The following is a 23,032-nucleotide window of genomic DNA, read 5'->3' on the forward strand; positions in this document are numbered from 1 at the left end:
AATATTTTTCATGATAATTTCAAAATTGCAGGTCATCTTAATAGATACTTTTCCTTTCAGTTATTAGTGGTCAAATTCTTGAATAATTTATGTTCACATTATGGAGATATAAAACAAGAGTTGTATCTGTAACACCATTATTACTTATGTGTGCCAGTAAATGGAGAGAAAGCTTCTGTCATTTTAATACAGCATTTCAAGTGATAATAAGTTTTATTTGGTGATGACTTGTCAAATGATGGAGTAGCAATACTCACTTCAATAAGGAAATAGGTGTGTATAACAATCAGCAGCTACCAACCACTGATCATCACGTTGCCCCCAAACACTCTATTTGTAGTTGTCACAAGATGATGTGCATGCTAAACTCTTGGTGCTACATATAACATGAAACAAAAACCAATAACCCAGTCAATAAATACACTGCATCGTTATACAGACATGAATCACCAGCATCTCATAAAGGTTTTGATAATTCCAGGATATAAATATTAAAAGAGCAATGAGCTCTTCGGCTTCCTTCTATTCACAGGTTGCAGCTTGTAGACTGAGACACGAAGCTGAAACTTGAAAATCTAGCTTGGCACAGATTGGCACAGTGCTATGGCTCAGAGGTAAGAGTGGAGAAGCCTTTATCTAGCTGGGGACTTGAAATGGTTGCAGTCTCTCTCTCTCTCTCTCTCTCTCTCTCTCTCTCTCTCTCTCTCTCTCTCTCTCTCTCCTGGATATTACTAGATGGCTTTATTGTAGCTAAATCATTACTCACAATGTGCAAAAACTCGGAATATAGTTATGAATAACAAGTATTTTTTTTTTTTTTTAAGGTACGCTGCCACATGAAAAGAAATTATATGGAAGGTCAACAATCTGGATGAAGACACCATGACAAAAAAAAAAAAGATGCAGTAGTAGTACTAATAGTAGTTAAAAGTAGAAGCAGTACTAGTAGTATCATAGGGTAAGGAATCGGAATAACGACAGATGCATGGCCGGGTAGGACGTTAAGTGAGGCCTGTGCCAGCGAATTCAGGGCTAGGGGACAAATGTACTCAAAACTGGCAGTAAGAGACCGTTTGGGAATGTGTGAAGTATTTCCTTAGCTATTAATAATTACATAACAGACGTGCTGTCAGTTTTAGGCCTCATTTCAGTCTCAGCCAGCAGGAAACGTGGCCATGAATATAACACCACACGTAGCATTCATAAGCATAATGGGAAAGGTTGTTGCCTAGCAGTGATTATTGCCATTAGCGCTATCACTGTTACTGGAATACACGCTGGGGACTAGAGAAGAAAAGAGTCAGGGTTGGGTGCATGCCGTAGTGAGGCTGGATGTGGAGGCGGTCACTGGAGTCAGTATGTCATGCTGCGCTATTTTGACGGGAAGTCTCACTAGGCGACGCGTGACTCAGTACATGAGAGGCCCGTCTGTGTGTATGTGTGTGTGTGTGTGTGATACTGAACACACAATACTTTCTTGCTATTTGGTGTGCTCTAAGTACTTAATGTTTTAGGCGATAAACAAAACCAACATCATGCTGGCCATAGTGCGAATGTTGCCAGGTGGTGTTTATGCGTCTGTGGTTCATTAGCTTCTTAATTCAGTACATTCAGTTGCCTTACCTTGACTGAACATCTGCAACACATAAATCATGCTTAATAATCTAATTTTGCATGACATCAACCTGTCCTCATAAAATCACCGTGTATTATGATGTCGATAATTTCTCAAGGTACAGCTCCCTGCATGAACTCATGACGCCCGTGCTCGAGATGAAATGCATACAATACTGACATACATACATGTGAGGTGAAATGTTTGTCTGTAATTCAAAAGAATGTACATAAATAAAATGTGGTATTCGTCTGAAATGGGCGTGTAGTGGTGTAGCGGGGGGTGTGTGGCAAGTGTGGAGGACGGCGGCTGAGCGGTGGCGGGAAGAGTGGCTCGCGCTAGTGTCGAGTTGCCGCGGTAGTAAGTGAAGAACCTTTGACGGGAGATGATGCGCACGTACCGCCGCTCCTCAGTTGTGAGTGCAGTGATGTGCTAGTGCGTGTAGTGCCCAGTGTGCATTGATTAGGCCTTATGGCGGCACCGGACAACAGTCCACACCTTAAGCGTGTGTTGCGCAGTTATCAAAATAGTGCGATGTCCAGTCTCCATGGGCCGGGACCTAACTGTTACTTAAACGACACGGGCAGGATGGGCGTAAGTAAAAAGCTGGCAGATTGTGACGATGACCGCCCCTCCATCAAGCAGCTCGACGCCACCACCAAACACGAGTTGTACCGCGGGTTAAGCTACAAGAAGGCGCTCCTCTACGAGGTGGACCATAAAAAGAGCAAGGTCGAAAATGGTCCTCGTCGTTGCATTGTTGATATTGAAAGTAGGCGGCTTCCAACATCCAGTCCGCCCACCAACCACACGCCCACGGTTGGTCCACAGCCCACCCAGCCCGACTGTAAAGACACCTCTGTAGATATCACCACCACCACCACAACCACTGCCAGCCTCGTCCGTAACTCTGCCAGCGACACTGCCACCACCTGCAACTCTGCCAACATCACCACCAGTGCGTCTGACTCCACCACCGGAGTGGAGGAGTCGTGGGTGGAACCCGGAGTGTTTTTAGCCCCGGCGCCCTTCCCGCCGCAACCTTGGCCGGTGCTGGCCGCGGCAGACAAGGGTTCTCCTGGTGCAGGTTGGGTTCGGGAGACCCTGCTTGATGGGGAGCCCATCACGTGTTTTAACGTGGGCGGAGAAATGCGGCTGTGTTTGCCGCAAATCTTGAATACTGTCCTGCGAGACTTTTCCCTGAGCCAGATCAACGCTGTGTGTGAGGAACTGCGTATATATTTGGATGGCTGTAACGAGGCTCAGCTGGACGCCCTCAGGGTAGCAGGCGTCCTTCCCCACTCCGCCCCTTCCTGCGGCCTCATCACTAACACAGACGCCCAGAGACTTACTCAAGCCTTGCTGTACGCCCATCCCACCCGCGCCCCTGTCTCTGACCCTTCTAAGCCTCAGGATCACCCAAAGCTGCGTGTGTATCACACCTGCTTTGGTAAGTGCAAAGGGCTGGTGTGGGACGATCTGTACACCAACCCCAACGCCGCCTGCATTGAGTGCGAGGAGTGCCATGGCCTGCTGCCCCCGGCACGCTTTGTCTGCCACGCCCACAGGTCCCTTGAGAACCAGACCATTCACTGGGGATTTGACGCAGAGCAGTGGCGGACCTACCTTCTATTGGCCAAGGACCAACAGCTTCCCCTTGAAAAGGCCGAAGCACAATTGAAAGGTTTCAAGAGCAAGTTTGACCCTGTCGGTGCAAACTACAAGCGCAAACAGGTACTGTGGCCTTTCGTAATACCTTGCTCACACACCCTTTGTTTCAGTACAGGAGTTGCCATGACAGAAGGCGTCTTATGAATAGTTGTAAAGAATGTGTTTTCTTACATGTAAGTTAAGTAGCTGTACAATAAGATAATGATTTACATAATACACCCTTAATGTATAGTACATGGCAACAGAACACCTTGGACAGTGTTGTTACTTTGCAAGGCTGGACACATTCTCGCTAGCTTTACACCATGTGCATCTTCAAGGTCACTGTGTTCGCATGCAGGTGTGCGCTATCGGGACAAAAAAGAAAAAAAAAAAGGTTGTTTCACGGCACTCTATCAGCAGGTGATATAAAGAGATGTATATCATGAGTAGAGTAACGGATGCTTGTGCCGCGCCCTTTGCTCCGCACTTGTCTCTTTGCCTCGCCTCAGACGGAAACAGCGGCGTGCAGACAGACATCCTTGGGAGCCTCAGACGGCCCTGCTTGGCTGCTTGCGATTACCTGCCAAATGCTTGCGTCACTCAGCCTCCCTCCAGTCTCCCCTCCCCTTCCCTCCCCTCTCCCTCCTCCCGTGTGTTCATCACACACACACACACACACACACACACACACACACACGCATTAAACTGACCGTGCGTTGCCGACCAAAGTATTCCTGCCTTTAAAAGCGAGATGTTAATATCATCACCCTGTTAATTCTTTACGCCACATTAACTCGATCGTTCATAACGGCGAGTGTGAGTCAGTAGAGCTGAATGGAACGAACTGGAAGAGAATATGCACAGGGAGAATGGCGGCGCCTCACCTCGCCCCTTCACCTTCTCGGGAAAAAAAAACAAAAAAAAACGGTCAGTAGAAAGCCCGAACCGTGTGTGCAGGAGAGACAACCTTGGGAGGGAGGCAGGGCCGCGATGACGAGGTGGGTGGGGAAGCCTCCAGCCTCTCGCCTCCCCTGGTGGGGCGAGGCAGGGTGGTATGGAGGGCCCTCGCTTGGCGCGGCAAGAGAGAGAGAGAGAGAGAGAGAGAGAGAGAGAGAGAGTTGCTTTTCTCCTACGGGTGCTTTGGGCATGCATAGTTAAGTGCCGGTGTGTACGTACACCATGTGTGTGTGTGTGTGTGTGTGTGTGTGTGTGTATGTATGTGCGTGCGCGCTTGCGTGCGTGCGTGGTCCGATCAGGTGACTCGTACCTCCCTCCTCACTTCCCTCGATTTTCTCTCATGTTCCCTCTTATCGCGAGAACCGCAAGACAGTTTTGTGGCCGCTCGTGGCATTTGCTTCCAGGAGTAATGGACGAATCCTAGCGCAGCGGAACGAGTCAAATTTCATCACCGTTTCGCCGTGAGTGGCTGGTGGGAGGGTCATCAGCGTGCCCTGTGCTACTCTCGGCTTCGGTCACGAGGACTTGTGTGGCGCGTGTGGCCTTGGTGGTTTAGTTTGCAAGCGTCCTATGAATGGAGTAGCTATGCACTTGTAGCTCTAGCTGGGACTGTGATGATTGACACCACCTTCCTCCTTCTCCTCCCCTCTCTCATGTTAACTGGTCAACTGTCATATCTTCATTGGTAACACTGCCAGACGGAGCACTACATTTTTTTTTTTTATATTCGTGACTGACTGAGGACTACATACTGAGAGAGAGAGAGAGAGAGAGAGAGAGAGAGAGAGAGAGAGAGAGAGAGAGAGAGAGAGAGAGAGAGAGAGAGAAACTCGTTCTTACCGTTCCTCAAGGTAAAGATACAAGAAATGTGTATAGCCACGCGTTTTTCAGTCATATATTTGCATGTAGCAGCATACGGGCAGTGCTATGAAGTGACCTTGTGCTGCACGTGGGGTGGCTCTGCCCTCGCAACCACTCAGCATTGCATGACCAGCTTTGCCAGACACCCGTGGTTATATAGTTACCTACTGCCAAGTGTTATCAGGTGTATATACCTGCACCTCTTTGTATGGTACCTATGCATGTTTTTTGTTCAGTTCTGGATCTCCGGCTGCTATCGCACACACCTGCATTAGTGCGGTACTGGAGGCGTATCACACACCTGTGTCGCTGGTATAGCGCTGACACCTATCATCACGCCCGTTCCGGTTAGCCTACTCTGGGTGAGGCTTGTCTTCCCGCCTCAGCCTCGCACGGTCACGCATCACCCTCGCCTCTCCCAGCCTAGCACCGCCTCTCCCCGCTCGCATGCACCAGTCGCTTCAGCCTTGTCTCAGTGCCACTATACTCGTTCTGAACCCATGCTCATCAGTGCCACTGTGCCGCTATCCCCTCCTTCCAAGATATACCATGTGCTACAAACCCCCACGCATGCTATCCCGGTCCTAATGCACGTCGCATTGACAGCGCTGCATGCTCACTGTGCCACACTTCACAATATTTTAACGCATGTGATCTGCGTCATGTCCCCTGCGCCTCATTTCATGGTAATCACCTTTAACTTCCTATGTTGTCCACTGCCGTCTTTTCTTATCTCCTTTCCTTTGTATCGTCAATGTATTCTTAAACACTTATTTCTCTCATTAGTGCCATTTGTCAAAGACTGCAGAGATTGGTCAGGTTCTTAAAGAGGTGTTTTCTCATTGATGATGCAGAAATTATTACATTCCTCAAGAATCATATATATATATATATATATATATATATATATATATATATATATATATATATATATATATATATATATATATATATAAAACAATGAAAATCTCATTAACTTTAACTATAGCCCGTTGGAAATAGTTGGAACAAGACGCCAAAACGTTTAAGAATAAGAGCCTTCACCTACATCCTTTATTTGCTGTACTAAATCAAGGCTCTGGGAAGTGTGTTAGGTGATGGAGGTAGGTATTCTAGCGAGTTGAAATGGATTGAGACATTCAGCACACGTAGATAAAGAAGCCGTGCGCACACAGGTTCACATGTGAGTAGATGAATAGATGAGGAACGTTAATGTCTCCCCGCCAAGGATGTCGGTGATGGGGTGGGTAGTGATGCATGACCGACCGCCTGACGTGGAGTGAAAAGCCTAGCGATCGTGGCGGGAAGGAATGGCGGAGCAGCAGCGGTGGTGGTGGTGGCGGTGGTGGGTGGAGGAGCCAGGCGTGGAATGGTGGTGGGGAGAAGGTTACGTTGTGGTAGTGGTGTTCCTAGTGGAGGAGTGAGGCGTTGTAGCAGTGGAAGGTGGTGGTAGTGGTGTGGAGGAGGATGAGGAGGAGGATCAGGGGGTGTGGGGAGTCTCGCGTGGACAATGCAGGTGTTGCCAAGTGTGGAAGGAGGACCTGTGGCGTTGCCTGGGTGCATGCCACAGGCCTCCACACAGCACCACAGGGGCTGCCCCCTGAGGTGGATGGGTGGGGGTGTACATGTATGCAGGGTGGTTCCAATACCAGCTGGCTAGGCGCTCCACCTCCGGCCCTTGTGCATTCGTGGACTGGTGACCTTCACACAAAGTCAGACGAGCGGTGGCGCAGTTGCCTAGCCTGACTGGGGCCAGCCCGAGTGAGGGAGGGGAGAGAGGGTGGACCCGCACGGTGCAGGAGCCGACGCTGACGTGAGCAGAGTGGAGTTATGGCATGTAGTGATGTGCCTCTCCAAGGCGGCCATATATATATATATATATATATATATATATATATATATATATATATATATATATATATATATATATATATATATATATATAGTGTGTGTGTGTGTGTGTGTGTATCATGTGTTAAATACATGTGCATGCTCATACACACACACACACACACACACACACACACACACACCACACACACACACACACACACACACACACACACACACCAGCACGCTCACAGTGTGTGTGTGTGTGTGTGTGTGCGTTGGCTTAACATCAGGATACTCAGTCACGTGAAAGAACGATTCTTTTTCTTATCGCGATACTAGTTCGCTGGATCAGAATATCCCGATCACCTGACTCAATTTTCGTGATAAGAGGTACCCGTGGAGGCAGGGAGGGACCAGCTAGACAACACCAGCTAAGTTCAGCTCAAACACAACGCTCGTCTAATCCCCCGAGCCGCGTGTTGCATGGTGGCAGCTTTGCGGCGGCGGGAGCGGCGGCGGCGGCGACGGCCGGGACTGGTGGCTGCCGTGGTGGTGGTGGTGGTGGTAGAGGGAGGCGGGGAGGTGAGGCGGTGACGGTGGTGCTGAAAACTGCAGGGACACTTCTCACCCCATTTGTGGTCAGTTTTCCTTTGTAGCATAAATTTACTCTTCTTATCTCCCTCCTTCCCTCCCTGCGTACCTCTCTCCCTTCGCTTACCGTTACTGCATACGAGGATAGCGACTCAAGACAAACGTACAGCCATTTCACGAACCACACGGAGCCTCCAGTCACATCAGTATCCTCTCAAGACACCGCGATCAGGACTCATTCCTGATCGTATGGGAAGAAGTCAGACAGAGGTTAGAGGCTAGATAAGGAAGATGAAAGAGAAGGGATGGAACTATGAAGGCGTTGGCTGAGGAGAAAAGAAGAGGGAGGAGGAGGAACTACAAGGCAAGAACCATAGTAGAGAAATTGTCAGCAGGTTAACGAAAGAAGTGAAGAAAAGGAGGGAATGGAACTAGAAGGGCGGTGGCTGAAGGGGATAGACCGACAGGAGAGAGAGAAAAAAAAAAACAAAAACAATAAACCAGCATTCGTAGCAGAGAAATTGTCAGCTGATTAACGAAGGAAGTGACACCAGTGAGATAGGAGGAGGGAGGGAAGGTGGTTTTGGCTTCGGAGGGGGTGAAAGTGCGACAGGATGGCTCCAGCACTCCCGGGTAGCAGCAGACTGGCTGGCCGGACCCACCTTCTCACACACACACACACACACACACACACACGAGCCAGAAAGTGCGTAACATGTCTTCTTCGCTTGATTTATTTTTAAGTAGCACCAGCAAGCAAGCAAGAAAGCAAGCAGGCTGGCAGGGAGGGAGGGAGGGAAGCATAGCAGGCAGGTGGGTGGGTGAGTGGTTTGGGGGATTGAACCAAAATGTGAGACCGAGTGAGTGAGAAGCAGGATGTATATTTTGTGTAGCGTTTAGCAGTTTTTGGCCCTGTGGCTGTTGTTTATATATCCCCTCTCTCTCTCTCTCTCTCTCTCTCTCTCTCTCTCTCTCTCTCTCTCTTCTCTCTCTCTCTCTCCTCTCTCTCTCTCTCTCTCTCTCTCTCTCTCTCACACCAGCACACGAAGAGGGGGAGGAAAAGAAGTGGTTTTTCAGGCTATTTTACATGCACATTCTCAGCTGCTTCACGTGTTTGAGCCCCACTCCTCCCGGTCCACTAAGCCTCCCTCGCCAAGTCATTATTCCACCTGAGCTATGGATGCTTGTGTTTGGCTTGGAATTTTTATTATACATCACGGGAGCTACTTATATATATATATATATATATATATATATATATATATATATATATATATATATATATATATATATATATATATATATATATATATATATATATATAATATATATATATATATATCCTGCCTCCTTCGCCACAGATGTGAGTACTCTTTTTATTTTATTATTCCTTTTAGGTGTGTAAAAATCGTGGTGAAGTTGAGTTGTAGTTTAAGTTATGTGTAGTTTACCCTAGTGCTCTGTTGCAGTGTGCTAATTCGTGTCTGATTTAGCTAAGTGAGAGAAGCACGTGTACGCCCAGAGTATAAATAGTGGTGGTGGTGACACACACACACACACACACACACACACACACACACACACACACACACACACACACACACACACACACACACACACACACACACACACACACACACACACACACACACACACACGTCACTAGACAGACACCACACCACGCCTCGTCACCAAGCACATTAAGTCGAATCACCCCACCGAAATCTTAAAAAAACAAACATTAACTAACTAAACCAAGACACATAAAAGCAAATAAATCCACAAAACCAGCTAGGAATTAGACCTGAAACGCCACATAATATCACCTGCACGACCACCTGAGGGGAGGAGCGGACAGGTGGAGGTGTAGGTAGAGGAGGTGGAGGTGCTATAGAGAAAATCTATAACTTGGTTTAAGAAATGCATGAGAAAAAAAAAATGTAAATTAACTGGTGAGGCATTTAGACAGCATAGAAAAGTGTTAATCCACAGGTAAAAAAAAAAATACTGTTTACCTGTTCATTACTCAGGCTTATACCAGGTTAACGTTTTCTCAATTGTACTGGTTAGATTGTCCCTCTCCTTCCGCCTCTCGCCTCCTTCACCGCCCCGTGCGTTGGATCAGTGACCCTTTGCCTCTGAGGGAGCGGCGCCGGGCTGCCTAGCAAAAAGCGGAGGTCGCGGCCTCACTAGACGTAAGGACCGGGCTGGCGGGGCTGCCTGGCTGGACACGACCCCAAAAGGACATGACGTCAGGGAGAGAAGAGGCTGTGACGTCACCAAGGGAAAGAAGGATTAGGGCGGGGGAAAGTTTTGCGTGTCCATTCCGCCGCTCCTCGTGTGTGTGTGTGTGTGTGTGTGTGTGTGTGTGTGTGTGTGTGTGTGTGTGTGAGTCATGGTTGGTTCTTTCTTTGTCTGCATGTCTCGTCACCTGCATATGAAAATTACTTCCTCCCTGCCTGTCTGAAGTCTGTCCGCCCTTTTTTTTTTATCCCCCTCCCCTTTTTTTCTTTTCCCAAGTTAAGCTTACGTACTACATCAAACACCGACATCCTGTGTGTGTGTGTGTGTGTGTGTGTGTGTGTGTGTGTGTGTGTGTGTGTGTGTGTGTGTGTGTGTGTGTGTGTGTGTGTGTGTCCCGTCGTGTCTCTGAAAATAACCTTCATTGCTGGTGGTGGTGGTGGTGATGGTGGTGGTGGTCTGGCAGGTACGGTACTGTGCATCGCTTAAAGGACTAATTGATGATACGGTCTCTCTCTCTCTCTCTCTCTCTCTCTCTCTCTCTCTCTCTCTCTCTCTCTCTCTCTCTCTCTCTCTCTCTCTCTCTCTCTCTCTCTCTCGCACGGCCGCCGATGCTAAAGAACAATAGTACCTAATCTCCGTTAGGTTCATTCTTTTTTTTTTCTTTCTATTAATTCTATTAATTTTTAGTCTTAAATTTTTTCTGGTCATCATCATCTTCATTTTCGTCCTTCTTCTTCTTCTTCTTCTTCTTCTTCTTCTTCTTCTTCTTCTTCTTCTTCTTCTTCTTCTTCTTCTTCTTCTTCTTCTTCTTTTCTTCTTCTTCTTCTTCTTCTTCTTCTTCTTCTTCTTCTTCTTCTTCTTCTTCTTCTTCTTCTTCTTCTCCTCCTCCTCCTCCTCCTCCTCCTCCTCCTCCTCCTCCTCCTCCTCCTCCTCCTCCTCCTCCTCCTCCTCCTCCTCCTCTCCTTCCTTAGCGGTTCGCCTCTCATCCCTCCTCCTCCTCCTCCTCCACCTCCTCCCGGTCACTCCCTCCTAGCGGGGTCATGAACTCTCCTCTCTCCCCCTTCCCTCCTCCTCCTCCTCCTCTCCTTTACGCTCCTCCCTCCGTTCGTCCTCCTCCTCCTCCTCCTCCTCCTCCTCCTCCTCCTCCTCCTCCTCCTCCTCCTCCTCCTCCTCCTGGTCAGCTTTCACTGCATCGCTCGGTCACCAGCTGCACCTCGCGGCCTGGTTGGGGAGAGGCCGGGGGAAGGGGAAGGAGGGGGAGGGGGCGGGGAGGCACTTGGAGGGGTGCTGTTGAAAGTTGACCCCAGAGGGATTTTGCTGGATGCGTGGAAATGGTTGGCTGGTGGTGGTGGTGGTGGTGGTGGTGGTGTTTTGTTAATAATGGTGCGATTGTGATGGTTCTCTGTCTGTCTGTCTGTCTGTCTGTCTGTCTGTCTGTCTGTCTGTCTGTCTGTCTGTCTGTCTGTCTCTCTCTCTCTCTCTCTCTCTCTCTCTCTCTCTCTCTCTCTCTCTCTCTCTCTCTCTCTCTCTCTCTCTCTCTCTCTCTCTCTCTCTCTCTCTCTCCCCTCCCTCCCTCCCTCCCTCCCTCCCTCCCTCCCTCCCTCCCTCTCTCTCTCTCTCTCTCTCTCTCTCTCTCTCTCTCTCTCTCTCTCTCTCTCTCTCTCTCTCTCTCTCTCTCTCTCTCTCTCTCTCTCTCTCTCTCTCTCTCTCTCTGGTGTTGTGTACTGCTAAGTAGGAGGTAGCATTCATATAAGTACTGCCTTCCTTTCTTGCCTCCTCCTCCTCTTCCTCTTCCTCCTCCTCCCGCCAAGGACACCAAACAGGGCCGTGCTACAGGTCGTGCCCGCGTCTCCAGGTAATCACTGCGTAGCTGTCTGTCTGTCTGCGTGGAGCCGCCTCGCGTTCTCATTTTGTCCGCCTGTGGTGCGTGTAGCTAGGAACTCGTGTGTTTGAACGGATGTGACTCCGAAGATTGGGTGCGTCTGGGTACGCGAGTGGTGGCGGTGGTGTAGGTGAGTGTGCGAGCCAGCGGACTGTGTGGGGGGGGGTGGCAGTCACCGGCACCAGGCACAGAGCAGGAGGGCGGCGGAGTGGTGCACCCCTGCTGAGAGAGAGAGAGAGAGAGAGAGAGAGAGAGAGAGAGAGAGAGAGAGAGAAATGGGAGGGGGGAAGGAATATAGATAGATAGATTAATCAGGTTTGGGTTTGGAGTCAAGGGGAGAGCCACAGCTAGCGGGGCAGGGCGGGGCAGCATCAGCAGCAGCAGCAGGCCAGCACCTCTGCCTCGGGGCTCGCATGCTGTGCTGTGTCTCCCTCCCGTCACCGCGGCAGCGTCCACCCACAACCCCGAGCATTTAGCGTCTGTCGGTTTTCTCTCTCCGCGGCTTGTGTGGCTCCGTTTACGCTGCGCCGGGAGACAAAGACGCCAGGCTGACGGCGGCGGCGACAGTGCACTGAACTGGAGCGCACGGGGCCGCCGCCGCCGCCGCCGCCGCATCAGTAGGAAGAACGCTTGACGTGGTGATAAAAGAGAGTGATTGTCGATACAGGAGGAGCAGAGCTGTGACTCCCTTCCAGACGGGCTGTGTCGCTGTAATCGTCTGGGAATGTGTCTGTGTTCTCGTAATTACTGGCAGTTCATCACAGTTTCCCTGGCGCCCCGGCCTTGCGATCGGGCGCGGCAAGAGCTGGAGTGGCGTGGCTGGAAGAGAGAGCGTCGGTCTTTTGTCTGGAGGTCGATTCTGTCACGTAATCCGGTTTGGCAGAGAGTTTGAGCCTTCGGAAGAGACGCCACACGGGCTAGACTCACTGGCGGGCGGCGCGGAACCCTCCAGTTTCCTGGGTACAAATGTTCGCTGCATTTGGATTTTGTCTCTTTCTTGCTCATTCTGGAGACTTGACGCGGGTGGCGGGGGGACAAGGGGCGGCGGCGATCCCGTGGCTGTAGTTGTGCTTGCCGGCACCCCTCACCCACTCCAATGCGCCCGCCTGGAGCCCCGGACGAGCGAAATGATGCCTCGGGGCTGCTGAGTAATGAACTGCACCTTGACGCAATCTCCCCCTCCTCCTGCCCTCCTCCTCCCTCCTCCTTTGAGGCAATAGCCGTTCACTAAAAACAAAGAGTTGTACATGAGGGGACGCACAGCAGGAGGGGGGCGTAGCTTACACACACACACACACACACACACCACACATGGGGAGGTGCCTTGAGTCATACGCACACGAGGAACACCAAAATAAGCGCACACAACGGGAGCAGATTCGTTCACGAGGGCTTAACCACACGCACATGGCGGGCAGGGGAGGAGGGGGAGAAGGGACCTAAATAAATTTACACGCGGGGGTCGACTTATCCTTAACACCAATTTAACTGTTGTCACTAAGACACCCAACGAGACTGTAAACAACAAACACAATCGCCGCTGCCCTCTCTTCCCCCTCTCCTGTCACCCCAGCCTCATCCAAACCCTTCATTCCTAGATGCGCTCTATTCCTTCCCCTCCTTCTCCCCTACAATCTCTCTCTCTCTCTCTCTCTCTCTCTCTCTCTCTCTCTCTCTCTCTCTCTCTCTCTCTCTCTCTCTCTCTCTCTCTCTCTCTCTCTCTCTCTGTATTCTGACCGTCACCTCATCTTCACACCCTCCCCAGATACTCCCTTCTTTCCAAACTCCGCGACCTCCTCTTGTACTCACTCGCGCTACATTCTCCCCCTCGCCCCGTCACCCCGCGCTGGATCCTCCCCCCCATCTCCCACTGGTGTCTCTGCCCCTCCCCCGCCGCCTCCGTCAGGTGGTGGGGGGGGGACAACAACCGCGTCCATCATGCGGGGTGAAGGCGGCAGCGCGCAATGGGATGAAAACCACAGTAATTGAATACAAAATTGGCGGGTTGAGGCGAGACTGTGCACATTAAGCCCCTAGATAGTATGTCACGGATGGGGAGGCCGGGGACGCTTGGCTGGGGAGAGAGAGAGAGAGAGAGAGAGAGAGAGAGATAGAAACGGGAGGGGTGAAGGAGATGAGGGATGGGGGAGATGATGGGGGAAGGGTTAAGTATATATCAATGGTGCCCCCCGCTACTGTCAGTCCTCCTCCTCCACGAACTTCTTCCATCTGGTTAACACTTATCATTCTCTCTCTCTCTCTCTCTCTCTCTCTCTCTCTCTCTCTCTCTCTCTCTCTCTCTCTCTCTCTCTCTCTCTCTCTCTCTCTCTCTCTCTCGCGTGTTACGGTTTTAGATGTCTGTCTCCCTCTGATTGCTGTAGGAGGAAGTGGGGAAGGAGGGAGGTGAGGCGTTGAGGGAAGGTGGGTGCTTCTACTGCTGGGGAAGTAGGGGAGGGGAGAGGAGATGGGTGGCGGTGCGGGGTGATTTGTTGGTGGGATGGAGGGGATGGGGGGACTGAGAGAACCACATAATTTGGTTCAGGAAGTACGTACCGTGGTGTGTGTGTGTGTGTGTGTGTGTGTGTGTGTGTGTGTGTGTGTGTGTGTGTGTCTTCATAGCGGTGTGTTCATCTTACATTCCTGCACCACCACCACCGCCATTATCACCATCATAGAAACGACTACTACTACCACTACTGCTTCTACTTTTACTACTACTACTACTACTACTACTACTACTACTGCTACTACTACTGCTACTTTTACTACTACTACTACTACTACTACTACTACTACTACTACTACTACTACTACTACTAAGTTATTTTTTTTACTACAACCACTAATATCACCACCACTCCCATTATCTTATTAGCTACTACTACTACTACTACTACTACTACTACTACTACTACTACTACTACTACTACTACTACTACTACTACTACTACTACTACTACTACTGCACAACTACTTTTTTTTACTGCTATCACTGCTAATATCACCACCACCACCACGACCACGACCACCACCACCACCACCACCACCAGCAGGCCGTCTATAAAGAGCCGCGGTGTATTGTGATAAGTCGCGCGTCCTTCACAACGCCCTTCACTCGCCGCAGCCTCGCCCGTGTCTGTGGTCATGAGTCGCCTTCAGGTGTGTCCCTCAGCCTCCACAAATAATTACAAACATGTTCTTGTACGCGACACCTCCCTCGTTTGTACGGCTGTTGGTATCTACCCGACCTGGTCCTGCCCGTCGAATAAAGGTTCATGTTGAATTTTGCTTTGGTACGGAGTGTGTGACCTGATTCTGCGCGAACAAATTAACCTAACCTAATGTAACCTAAGCTAACCTAACCTTGTGTAACCTAACCTAACCCAGCCTAGCCTAATGTAACCTGACCTAACCTATCTTATCCTGATATGAGATAATGTAGCCTAACATAACCTGATCCAACCTATCTACCTTACCGATCCTAATTTATCCTAACCCAACCAAATCGAACCCCATTTAAACCCCCTCAACCTAACCTAACGTAACCTAATCAAATCTCACCTAACCCACCTCAACCTAACTTAATCAAACCTAGCCTAACTTGAGCCACTGTAACCTAATTCAGCTCTCCGGCTTAACCTAACTTAATGTAGCAGTCTCCTCGGAATCCACTTCTACACTGTTTGCCGTTCTCGGAGGAAGTGACCTGATTTCACACGGGCAAACTAAGGATGACCTTCTGGGTGAGATGGAAAGCCTGGCGTACTCTTGGCGGCACCTGCGTCCTGAAGCCATTATGTCTCCATGTGTACGAGTTCTGTCTCTCTTGCTGGGGTGCGATAGACATTCAAACCTGTCATTTCCTTAAGGTGCACTTGCGTAATTGCCTCGAGAAATAATGTGGCCTGGTCTTGTGAATTTAGTTTTGTGCTTGATTGAGTTCTTTCACTTAAGTCTTCGTGTGTGTGTGTGTGTGTGTGTGTGTGTGTGTGTGTGTGTGTGTGTGTGTGTGTGTGTGTGTGTGTGTGTTTCCTTTTCCTTTATTCATCCGTCCTCTTTTCTTGATTATTCTGTCTTGTGTAGCGTCGAAAGGTCACCACTGTTTCTATAAATGCGATGTGTTTTAACGTATGAACCAATGAACTGTTTTTTTTTCTCCCCATTCATTCGTCCCTCTTTTCTTGTTTCTCCTGTTTTCTGTAGCTTTGAAAGGTTACCAGTTTCTATAAATGCGTTGTGCTTTTGTGTATGGACTAACAAACTCCTCTAAGTCCCGGGAGAGTTGGGGACGCGATAAGTGAAGATAGTTGTCTGATACTGACTTTTTTTTTTTTTTATGAGACATTTTCTGCAGGTTAGTAGGACATCAGTTTTTTTTGGGGGGAGCAACTGTACTGTCATAGCCAAGGCCAGAGTGGTAGGTGGCTGGAATAGGCTCCGTTAATCAGGTTAATGTCGAGTCCAATAGTTTTTGAAAGATTAGATAAGAATATTGATAAGGACGGTAGGTGGATAAAGATAATAGGTATGTTTTGTAGTGATAGTTCAACACGGAATCATGAATAGGAAGAAAAAAACACTCATCTCATAAGAACACAACTATAATATATGTTTTGTAGTGGTAAGTTAACACGAAGGGAAAAAAAAAAAAAACGTCTCGTAACAGCTAATTATATCTGTGGCCTTTAAAAACAATCCTGATGAGAGAACAAAGCATATAAGAAAACGAACCTAATTGTTTTGAAACCCATGACAACACAAAGAACACTGTGGCACAAAGAACACATGTGGCTGGAGGTGTGCAGTGTGCAGTGTGCAGACCCCCGGGGCAGCCTTGTCTTGGTTTGACCCATTCGGAACAACAGACACTTTCCAAATCTAGCGAAGTCTTCTGTGGTTAATTATAATAAAACAAATAAACATTACCGGAAATGAGCAACTTTAGATGATCTTTCACCCCTTTGATTGTGAAAATATCTGTCACCATCTTAGTAAAACCCTACAAAACATCAAAATACAAGAGATACATGATTTTAGATGATGTGTAACCCTTTAATCATGAATAATATAGTGCTAAACGCAATTAAATCCTCTCCAGGCATTCAGAATATAAACTGAAACGCAGTACTGAGTTCGTTAATGTATTCTTTTTGTCCAGTCCGAGGTGACGCCCTTTGTTCCGAGCGGCAGTATGGTTAGTCAGAGAGGCGCGCCCGCTTCCTGTGTTATTTGTGCTTATCTCCCTTGGGACGTGTCTATTCTGGCTCTGCATATCATTACTACGTTTGTTTACCCGGTTATGACTCACCTCGTCTTGTTCATTATTTTAGAATGGTGTCGTTTCTCTCCTTTTCGTTTTATATTTAGCTACTCTGAGTTTTTCGTTGTGGTGAAGTTTATGTCTGTTGGTACGAGTAAGTCTGGTGCGCGGCGAGAGTAAAGGGCGCCATCTGTACCTGTTTGTGTCTCCTCGATGTAAAAGATTCATAATAAGCAACACACGAGAAAAGCCACTACCTTTCTCTCCAGCAGGTCGCCAGGGCACACACACACACACACACACACACACACACACACACACACACACACACACACACACACACACACACACACACACACACACACACACACACACACTTAATAACATGTTCAAGTGACCCACAGCGGAGGCACTTGTCTGGCTGGGGCGGTCGCTCATTAATATTCAAGCCGCACGTTATGTGTCAGCGCGTGCAGGTCGGCCGTGTCTGTGTCTTTACTGCGTCCCCCGAGGTTTATCATACCCTGCACCCACCCTCTATCTTGCCCCCTGCCTGAGTGTTACCGATCTCGTCGCTGCTCCGGGATGCGTCTCACCGTCCTTCCTCACTTTTACCTCAGTTTCTCAGAATATCTCGATCCCTTACCCGGCCAGGCCAGGCTGCTGCCCCCACACATCCTGGCCTGCCCCTGCCCTGCCCTGGTAACGCAATGACAACACCAGGGATGGAGTTACATGTATCCCGTTTAGGGTTGATGCTTTTAACTCTGCGCCATCATTTCCTGAGGTCTGCTTTCCTAGTCTGGCTCGGTGAGGTCATCCACATTATCTACAATTCTACATCATCCACTTTTTTGGTCGTGGTGTGTTCATTTCCAATGATGTTAGGCCAGTATTCAGAAACGCTTTGCTCTCTCACCGTGACTATTTTCAAAGGCCACAGAGATGGGTACCCGGGTTGTCAAAGAGTTTTCTCCTGTTAATGACATATAAATCTTGTTAATCTGTCGCTAGAACCGTGAAAACGCCCTGAAACTTGAAAGTAGTCGGGGTGCGGCACAGAAGCGTTTCAGAATACTGTATGGTCCTCGGTTGCAACTGTCGTGGGGCCGTGTAGTTACAGTCGTGTTGAGTACTGGTCATTTTTGCCTTGATTCCGTCCCTTTTTTTCCTTCCCTGTTCTTATTTCGCTCTTTCTTTATTGTTGCCATCTCCATTAAATTTCGCAAGGTTACCACACACACACACACACACGCACACACACAGTCACGGTCAGAAGTCAAGTAACAAGTCACACTCACACAGTAACTTCCGGTGTGTTGAGCCTTTTCCCACACTCTCCAATCCTCTTACTGGCTGAGGGTCTATCGCTCGTCTGCAAGGGGATTTTCATGTGACCTGCTTCTCTGCTCGGTTGTCAAAGAAGAGGTGGCCAGGTGGGCAGGTGTATAGGCTCTGTTTATGTGTCATCATACCTGCCTCTCAAACCTTTTACTGCTGTGGTCTGAGTTAATATTCAGAACACTAAGACACTGCTTGCGTGGACACGAAAAAAAGGAGAGAGAGAATAGCTTAATTTTCTCCTTTCTAGGCTATAAGACTATTTGAGAAACGAGTACAAAGATAAAACAGAGAATAATAAAGTGTCAGAAACGTTGTAGATAATTATGGGAAAGATAATTTAGCAATGAGAGTTAAAAGACTAGTACATGAAACAGTGGTGCAGACCCCTCCCATCCCTCCCTCCTCACCCTCCAGTATTGAAGCGGGACAGTAGAGGAGAGATAGTCATTAGCATTCCTCCCCATGCACCAGCTCTTTCATTGCTTTCCTGGGAGATCCGTGAGTGGCATGACAGACAGGCACATGACCGACAGCCGCACCCACGCACAGTCACCCACACTCCTCACATGCCACGCTGCTCTCCTGTCGTCTCCACCCAGCACGTCCATGATGAATATTCCAGTTATCCAGCCAAACACTTCCCGATGAGCGGACAGGCAGCCTCGGGTCCGGTGGGATGAGTCTGCATGGTGCGAGGCTTCAAGGTGCGCAGATGAAGTTGCCAGAGAGAATTTTCGGCGCGGGGAGGACGGCTCATGGCTGTTACATCACGTTGCTTCACTCACTTTGTCTTAAACGTATTTGAATTTTTCCTCCACGCGCTTATGATGAGCTTCCTCTTTGTTCTGTATTCTTAAAGGCTCAAAGCTTTCGTAACGACGGTTTCCAAAGATCGCCGAGGTGATTACTTGGGCTGTTATGCTATTTTTCCACACTGATGGTACATAATCCTTGTCAACCCTATTTATGGCTTCTATAAATATTTCCCTCGTTTTTTTTTATGTATTGGAAGAAGAGACACAGTGGGTATGGCAGTAATTCAATCTTTGAAATACGGCAAATGTGATCCCGTAGGAGCGCCTCAATGTAAACAGTTTTGGAATGGTTTGGTGGCAAGAATGGCTCTCTCGACGATCCCCAAGGCCATCACTACTGCAGAAGTGCATTTTCCCAGTAGCTTTTTTCCCAGCAGCAAGATATCTACATGTTATGATCACCTTAATTTCAGGGGTAAGTGGATTTCTTCTTCCTGTGTGACTCGGTAAGGCTTCCCTCACTAGATCCGTGACAAAGAGAATACCTGCACGGTCTAAACAACATCTTCTGATGAATTCCGTGTCGCTAAGTTCATTCAATGCGTCCTGTCTGGGTAAATAACCTTGAGCTGGAGATGTGGGGCTGCCATCTCGGCAGTGGGAGCGTCTGTCATAAGCCGCTAAGACAGGGTGGACCCAGTCTTAACATCCCTCGCGGATTTATGACAGAGGGGCGCAGTTTATGACAAGGATGCGCCATTTTGTCCTCGCTATGACACGTTTCATAGCTAAGACTCGGGAGGACAACTTCCTGAATACGGTCCCTGACAAAGGAAAACTATTCTGTTTGGTTACTACGGTTTCTTAATTCGTGTTGTAGTCCTGAACACACTAAACTATTTTATATTTTTTGTGTCCATGGAAACTTTTTTTTTACAGCACTCTGAATGGTAAGCAAAGAAAGATCAGAAAAGTTATAGTGTCAAACGGCAATTAAAACCACAAAAAAACATGTAAAAATCCTTAAAACCTTTATGAATCTTACACTATGACCTCAGCGGCAATTCAAAGGACAAACTATACAACAGAAACCACGAAAACACCCTTGAGACTCCGTAGACCTTCGCTGAAAATTAAACGATAACTACAGAAGTTAAAAGAGCTAAAACTATAATTAAAACCACTAAAGCCAGTTGAAAATTGAGACACACGACGTGGTGCTTCAGGTAACGAACCCTTGGCTTGGCGTGGCTTGGCGTGGCGTGGCGTGACATGGCAGGTGGAGAGAGGCAGGCAGGCAGGCAGGCGGGCAGGCGGGCAGTTGGTACCTCCTACTATGCCTTCAGATTTTGGGAAAGTTTTCGTATTCACGTTCTCAAGAGGACGTCGCGTTTCCGTTGGTATTTACGTCATCATCGGCATGGTGTGTGTGGGTTGTTTGCTTGTCGGAGTGTTGTGAAATCAGTGGTGTATTGCTGTTTTGTTTTGTTTCTTCATTTGTTTTGGTTTGTTTCTTCTTGTCAGTACAGTTTGCTAGTGTTGTTTCTTTTCTTGTCGTTGGTGCTGGTGATAATGGTGGGGGGGTGGTGGTGTTGGTGTCAGGGGTAGTTAATGGTGTTGTTCCTCCTATTCTTTATTAAATCATCATCATCATCATCTTCACTTTCTTCTTCTTCTTCTTCTTCTTCTTCTTCTTCTTCTTCTTCTTCTTCTTCTTCTTCTTCTTCTTCTTCTTCTTCTTCTTCTTCTTCTTCTTCTTCTTCTTCTTCTTCTTTGTCTTCGTATTCATTTTCATCAAGAACATCACCATAATCATCATCATCGTGTTCTTGTTCTCCCACCTCCTCCTCCACCATCACCACCACTACCACAACTGATACAAGCTACTGTTCTTTGTTATTCATTTCAGTGCTTCGCCTTGCCACCTCTCTCTCTCTCTCTCTCTCTCTCTCTCTCTCTCTCTCTCTCTCTCTCTCTCTCTCTCTCTCTCTCTCTCTCTCTCTCTCTCTCTCTCTCTCTCTCTCTCTCTCTCTCCTGCAAGACTAAAAAACTTAATGTAGGTAAAGGTAGAGAGAGAGAGAGAGAGAGAGAGAGAGAGAGAGAGAGAGAGAGAGAGAGAGAGAGAGAGAGAGAGAGAGAGAGACTCCAAGCAGGTGGTAGGAAGGGGGAAGAGAGGGGAGGAGAGGGGATGGGGAAGAGGCACCCTCCACACACACTAGGTCCGGGTCGGTTTGCGGTTTGAGTCCGTCTGTCTGTCTTGCTGAGAGAGAGAGAGAGAGAGAGAGAGAGAGAGAGAGAGAGAGAGAGAGAGAGAGAGAGAGAGAGAGAGAGTTTTTCTTATGTGCTGGGGTGGCTGACTTGCGCTGTCTCTCTGAAGAAGACGTTTCTGTAGTCTGCCTGTCTGTCTCGCTGTCTCGCTGTCTCTCTGTCTATCTCTGTTCCCGTTGCTTGTTATGTGTACTGTTTTGATCATTAAGTTCGCTTGATTGCATAATGTGTGTGTGTGTGTGTGTGTGTGTGTGTGTGTGTGTGTGTGTGTGTGTGTGTGTGTGTGTGTGTGTGTGTGTGTGTGCGTGTGTGTGGACTTTAGTTATTCACGATGTGTCACATATACGTACATAAAGTAGATAAAATATGTTGGCCTGCTTCTGTGTGTGCGTGTGTGTGTGTGTGTTCATGGCTGTAGTAAAATTTGTCACGGTATGTGTTTGGCTAGTGCTACAGACACATTCTTCCTACTTTAAGAACCTGTCGAAGCGGTAAACACAAGAACATAAAGGAAGAACAAGACAAATCCAAGCACGGAGCAGAAGCAGGAAAGTTTAACCTTACAAGACTGAGTAAAAAAAGAAAGAAAAAAAAAAGAAGTGTGTTGGTGAGTGGCAGTATGCTGGGAGGTCGTGGGGTCGTCTGAGGGAGGTTGTGGAGGTGAGCGGGCGTCTGGGTGGGGTGGGTGAGCGGGTGAGAGTGGTGAGGGGTGAGTGGGGCGTCTAGGTGTGCAGGAGTCACTGGGTCATCGACGGAGGGAGACAAAAGCTCTCTGGCGGCGAGGTCTCTTGAGGCGAGGGTATTGACGTGTCCTGGATACCGGCGGCGGTGGTGGTGGTGGCGGCGGTGGTGGTGGTGGTGCGGGTGGTGGTGAAGGTGGTGGTGACGGTGGTGGCAGTGCGGGTGGTGGTGGTGGTGGTGTTGGTTCTGGATGGATGACGTGACCAAGGCCGTTCGTGTCCAGTAGTAGTAGTAGTAGTAGTTGTAGTTGTTGTTGTTGTTGTTGTTGTTGTTGTTGTAGTAGTAGTAGTAGTAGTAGTATTGGTAGTAGTAGTAGTGGTGGTGGTGGTGGTGGTGGTGGTGGTGGTGGTGGTGGTGGTGGTGGTGGCTGTGATGGTGATTGTTGTTGTTGTTATTGTTGTTTTTGTACAGGAAAGTTACATAACACTGATATAAACGTGGAATGAAACCCTAAGTAAGTTATGAATTATTTGAGGAGAATCACAAGTAAAATCAATACTACTCCTACTCCTGCTGCCTTTACCACCACCACCACCACCACCACCACCACAACACAGCAGCAAGGCGCAACACAATACCCAGCCAGCCTTACCAGTCAATACCTTGCTTGCGCCACAACAAGCCACGACAACACACCGCATGGTGCCCTCGTCGCCACACTCCAGTGTCGAGGCCCGCATCCTGGCTTCGAGCGCCACCTGACTCGGCCCCGGTGACTCGTGTGTCGCCAGAAATAGTCAGTCGGCCCCACGTGAACGATTTCTAAACTACTACAAGTACGACTGCTACTACTACTGCTACTGCTAATATTAAACGACTACCTTCACTACTGTCCTTAATCAATACAGCTACCACTACTACCACAACCATTACCACTACCACTATCATTATCATTTTAGAGATGAGGTATCTTTCATTGGAGGAAGAGGAGGAGAAGGAGGAGGAGGAGGAGGAGAGGGTAACAAGAAATATGTAGCAGAATTGTGTGGATGAAGGAGGCGAGGTCGAAGGCAAGAAGTGGTGCCGTG

At 48.5% G+C, this 23,032-nt stretch overlaps 1 protein-coding gene across 1 annotated transcript in view; it reads left to right on the forward strand.

The window, feature by feature from the left end:
• Positions 1 to 1,957: 1,957 nt before the first annotated feature.
• Positions 1,958 to 23,032, forward strand: part of LOC135103419 (uncharacterized) — a 156,281-nt gene continuing 135,206 nt past the window's right edge. The window contains exon 1 of the mRNA XM_064009622.1: positions 1,958 to 3,349. Coding sequence (XP_063865692.1) covers positions 2,087 to 3,349 — 1,263 coding nt within the window. The 5' untranslated portion in view covers positions 1,958 to 2,086. The remainder of the gene's footprint in view (positions 3,350 to 23,032) is intronic.

This window comes from Scylla paramamosain, chromosome 9 (genome assembly GCF_035594125.1).
Source record: "Scylla paramamosain isolate STU-SP2022 chromosome 9, ASM3559412v1, whole genome shotgun sequence".
In the NCBI taxonomy this organism is placed as follows: Eukaryota; Metazoa; Arthropoda; class Malacostraca; order Decapoda; family Portunidae; genus Scylla; species Scylla paramamosain.